Source organism: Drosophila grimshawi, unplaced genomic scaffold, assembly GCF_018153295.1.
Source record: "Drosophila grimshawi isolate 15287-2541.00 unplaced genomic scaffold, ASM1815329v1 contig_1377, whole genome shotgun sequence".
Classification (NCBI taxonomy): Eukaryota; Metazoa; Arthropoda; class Insecta; order Diptera; family Drosophilidae; genus Drosophila; species Drosophila grimshawi.
Window position 1 is genome coordinate 26,376,720 of NW_025062900.1, and position 4,610 is coordinate 26,381,329.

Here is a 4,610-nt window from a genome sequence, read left to right on the forward strand (position 1 = left end):
TAGTGAATCGTGTCAAGTGTGTTGTTTGTGTGCCACATGGAGCGAAGAAATTGTGAAACTCAATGTCAAGTGCTGGAAAGGAAGTGAAAATTGCCAGATGAGCAACAGATGCAGCTGCAAAGGCAAAAAGTGGCAGCTGCGACAACAACAGTTTGAGTAGCTTTGTGTGCCACAACAACAATGCGCAAATGTCTTAGTACACACTTAAATAGCATACGGAAAGCCAAATGCCAATATATTTCAAATGCAGTCCATCAAGAGCTTTGTATAAACAAAATAAATAAAACAAACATATTTCAAATGGAGTTCATGAATAACTTTATATAAACATATAAGTCAATAATAGTTTAAGTCTCACTGTGCATTGCTTAAAGGTGTAAAACTTGGCTAATCGTTGTGGCAGCTTCCGCATCACATTTTGAGTCGAGGAACAATAAATGTTACATAAGTGCATTAGTAAAACACATATAACATCATCGTTATCTTCATCATAGCAGTAAAAGTACAGCTCACGCTTAAATTAAATAAATTCCTGACAACAGTTTAATAGCACTATGTCTAGCTAAATACATTAACATTTTTTCCATTCGCCCAATTTTACAGAAAGTGGCAACGCCGCACGCTCAACAGAATCTGACGTTAACAGTGCGCTTAACAGCGAACAACAACAACAATGAATCAATGTCTGCCTGTTAATGCAAAAATGTCTAAGGCGAAGAAGGTTTTGGATGAAGCGCGTGAGACGCAAAATCGTGAATTGGACCTCGTTGACAAGGGCCTGGTGTCCTTCGAGGAGCTGCCAGGACTCTGTGAGTACCATTCGCTTAATGTGCCCGCAAACTAAGTGAAAATCAATCAATTTAAAACAAAAAACACCCACACAACATTTTCATGACGCCGTCGACAGGCTGTTAACAGAACTCAGTTTGATGACGCCACCATCTAAAAACAAAATTGCTAAGAGTTGTTTGTAGAAATATTAAATTTGAGTTATTTGTGCTGGCTGGTAACTGAAACAAACGTTTTAAGCAACATTTTGAGTAGCTTCTGCACTTAAATTGCATGCAGAAACGCCCAAAATATTTATTTGGTTTCTTCTTTAAATAGTAACAACACGCACTAGCGTTGTCTCGCTCACACTTATGCCAAGCATGCACGCCTATTGCGCGCATACGAGCAAACAGCTGTTGATTTTTAGCTTTGGGACCAGTAGGAAACTTGTTGCTTAGAATGCTTCAATTAATTGGTCTAGAAATTCGAATACATTTACAAATTGAAAAAAAAAATGTTAACCGAAATCGTTTAGGTTTAGAAGACAATTTGTAAATGCAATACACCTGCTAATGAATAGTTGTACAACTCGTAGTTATACTTTTATTGGCAAAAATAATACCAAAAATCTTTATTGATTTTTGGGAGATGATAAACAGTTGAAAATTTAATTTTTTATCTCCTCGCAGTTAACATGTCGAATATTACACGGCTAACGCTGTCGCACAACAAGATCAGCGTCATTAGTCCTGGGATTGCCAATTTGCTGAATCTGGAGATACTCAACCTGTCCAATAATCAACTCAGCGAACTGCCCGTTTCCCTCTCCTCGATGCCAAAGCTGCGCATTCTGAATGTGTCGATCAATCGACTGGGAAATCTGCCGCGCGGCTTTGGCGCCTTTCCCGTGCTCGAAGTGCTCGATTTGTCGTACAACAATTTGAACGAACAGCTGCTGCCGGGCAATTTCTTTGGCATGGAAACGCTGCGCGCTTTGTATTTGGGTGACAACGATTTCGAGTACATACCCAAGGAGCTCGGCCAGCTGAAGAACCTACAGATATTGGGCCTAAGGGACAATGATCTGTTGGAGCTGCCACGCGAAGTTGGTGATCTGCTGCGGCTGCGCGAGCTGCACATCCAAAACAACCGACTGCAAGTGCTGCCGCCCGAGGTGGCACAGCTCGATCTGCTCAGCAACAAGTCGGTGATGAAAATGGAGGAGAATCCTTGGGTGAATCCCATTGCCGAGCAGTATCTGTTGGGCATCAGTCATGTAATTGACTATCTCAAAACTGATACCTACAAAATGTGAGTATTCGACTAAGTTCAACCAAATTTTAATCCTATTTGAAAATTATATATGTATTTGCTGCTATTAGAATCACAAATCTTTTAAAACTTAAATTATGACAATTGTTTTCTTTTTTTATTATCATTTCTCCATGTAGAAGTAACACAAGCCTAATAAATACAATATAAAATATAGTCCATATACTCCGCCATATTCTTCTATATATACTGGCTTCCTCTCATCACAATATCCAACTTGACCATTAATGTTTCGATTCAAATGACTAATTTCATATTCATAATTGAATATTTGTATGGCATAAAAGTCGGCGTGGTCACTATTTATGAGTATTATTCATATTTAGCACCATCAAACTGTAATTGTGGTCCACATCATTTCATACACTTCCACAACTCACGCCCAGAATACTTCCCCAACTCCAATGACCTGCTTCTACTGTCAAATGTGATCTCAATCCAAATTTTTTTAAAAATAAATCAATCAACTTAAATTACAATAGTAACCCTCAAAACAAGTACAATTAAAAACCTATGCCTTAAACGTTTATAAAATAAATATTTTCATTATCAACCACATACACTCATTATTTAGCCTAAGGTCCTAGCAATAGCTTTAAGTTTATATTTATATTTTTATATGTAGAATATAGTATAGATAAAAAGAGACCGTTGAAAATGAGATGTATACTAAATAATTTACATAGTTTTCGATGCAATTCGTGAACTTTTTGGAAGGGCTATCAAATTAGGTATAAAATATAAATTATTAAATTTAATAATAAATTTGCTTGCGATTTTTAAAACTTAAAATTATTAAAATAAATTATGCCTTTAAATAGTAGATCGGCTACTATATCTATCACCTATCATTATAAATATAGTTATTATTAAAAGCTTGGTTTTCTTCCCAACAGCATCTATAATCGCCACATGCAGGGCGGAAGAGGCGGGCCACCCCCGCCCAAGGCCGACAAGAGCAAGAAAGCATCTCGAGTACGTGCATAGTGGACCAAATCGGAGGATCTATTGTTTGCGGTCGTGATGCCAGGCTGCCGGAGCAGCCACTTATGTGTGTGTTTTGTTCTTAACCAAAAAAAAAGTTTTTTGTATACTAATTTTTAAGTATTTGTACTTTAATATTTAATTCTTGTAATGTGCCTTTAATGTTTGCTAACAAATGCGAATAAATAAAAAAAAAAGAAATTTTAACCCATAAATGTGTAATTATTTTCAAATTCAGTGTCGAATATTGGACTTGACCATAGCGGAATATAAGCGATGAGCAGCGCAATTATTAATGGGTATTTTATTTTTAGCTTCAATGCCCTCATTAATTTAAATAAATAATAAGTTAGTCGAATACTTTCACTTACCAATGTTCAAATCACTACCCTTGAATTTTCCGATATTTAAAGAACATATTTGACATTTGTATTTTATAAAATAGTAGTTTCTTGTTTTTATTATCGTTTCTTATGTTCATCCATTTTTGTTTATGTTTTTTGTAGCAGTGTTTTTAGCCTTAAGTTGAATTAATTAATTCGTTACATTATATAATTAAATTAATAGTTTAATGTTTTTTGTTTTTGTATTTCCTCTGCTTTTTGTCTTGCGATAAACTAATAGCATAGTTTTCATTTGTTGTCAATTTAAATTTAATACATATTTTATACTTCAATTTAATTAATTACTTTTAAACTTATTTTTCTTTTTGTTCTTTTGTATATGCAGTTAAATTTTAATTTATTTTACTTAATTAATGCTTTGTTTATTACTTTGAGAACTTTTTCTATGTACAAGTTTTTTTTTATTTTTGCAATGTAAAAAAAATTAAATTAGAAGAATTTTTTAAAATATCTTTCATTTTATTTTGAACTTTATGAAAACATTTCAATTATCCAGTTAAAATTATGTTTCAAATTAAAATGTGTGAAAATAAAATCGCATTCAAAATTGTTGCCATAAAATACGTTTTAAGTAATATCTACTCACTAAAATAAAAGACAAAAGTGATTTAAATACTCCATGGCCAATTAAAAAAAAAATTTAATACATAAACAAAAGGAATTATATAGTTTTGAGATATGCACCGCTTAGTCGAATAATGGATGCACCTATGTAGTGTAGTGTGATGTTGTGTAGATTTTAAAATTCTTTAAGATTTGGCATACCGATGCGAAAATACGGACAAACACAAAAAACATAAACTAGAAACCTTAATTAAATACAACAAATACAATAGTGTATATAGATAATTGTTTACTTAAAAATAATGGTGGATATAGATCCCATATATAGATGAGTAACATTTAACATAATCAGTTGCTGGCTCCAGAAAAACCGCTCATTAAACATTAAAAGTAAAGCTTTAAACCTAATACAAAATGACAATAGAAAATCAATACAAAAATTAAAAATATATATGTTCATACGTGTGGGAACTGAATAATTGCTTTTAATGTTTGCTTTATTCGATACTCGTATTTTTGGTGGTCGAAAATATCAGCATATAAATGTTTAAAGAA

The 4,610-nt window shown here is 33.3% G+C and overlaps 1 protein-coding gene across 1 annotated transcript; it reads left to right on the forward strand.

Annotated features, from left to right (window-relative positions):
• The first annotated feature begins 624 nt into the window (after positions 1 to 624).
• LOC6567183 (ras suppressor protein 1) lies at positions 625 to 3,294 on the forward strand. Its single transcript, XM_001993529.2, has 3 exons — positions 625 to 809; positions 1,461 to 2,082; positions 3,000 to 3,294. Exons 1-3 carry the CDS (start codon positions 674 to 676, stop codon positions 3,088 to 3,090), a joined length of 849 nt encoding a protein of 282 aa, XP_001993565.2. The 5' UTR covers positions 625 to 673; the 3' UTR covers positions 3,091 to 3,294.
• Positions 3,295 to 4,610: the final 1,316 nt, after the last annotated feature.

Bases quoted from the DNA above. Each gene is read 5' to 3' on its own strand.
- LOC6567183 (XM_001993529.2), top strand. From the start codon at position 674: ATGAATCAATGTCTGCCTGTTAATGCAAAAATGTCTAAGGCGAAGAAG. The intron at 810-1,460 runs GTGAGTACCATT...ATCTCCTCGCAG, and splicing joins CGAGGAGCTGCCAGGACTCT to TTAACATGTCGAATATTACA. The intron at 2,083-2,999 runs GTGAGTATTCGA...TCTTCCCAACAG, and splicing joins AAAACTGATACCTACAAAAT to CATCTATAATCGCCACATGC.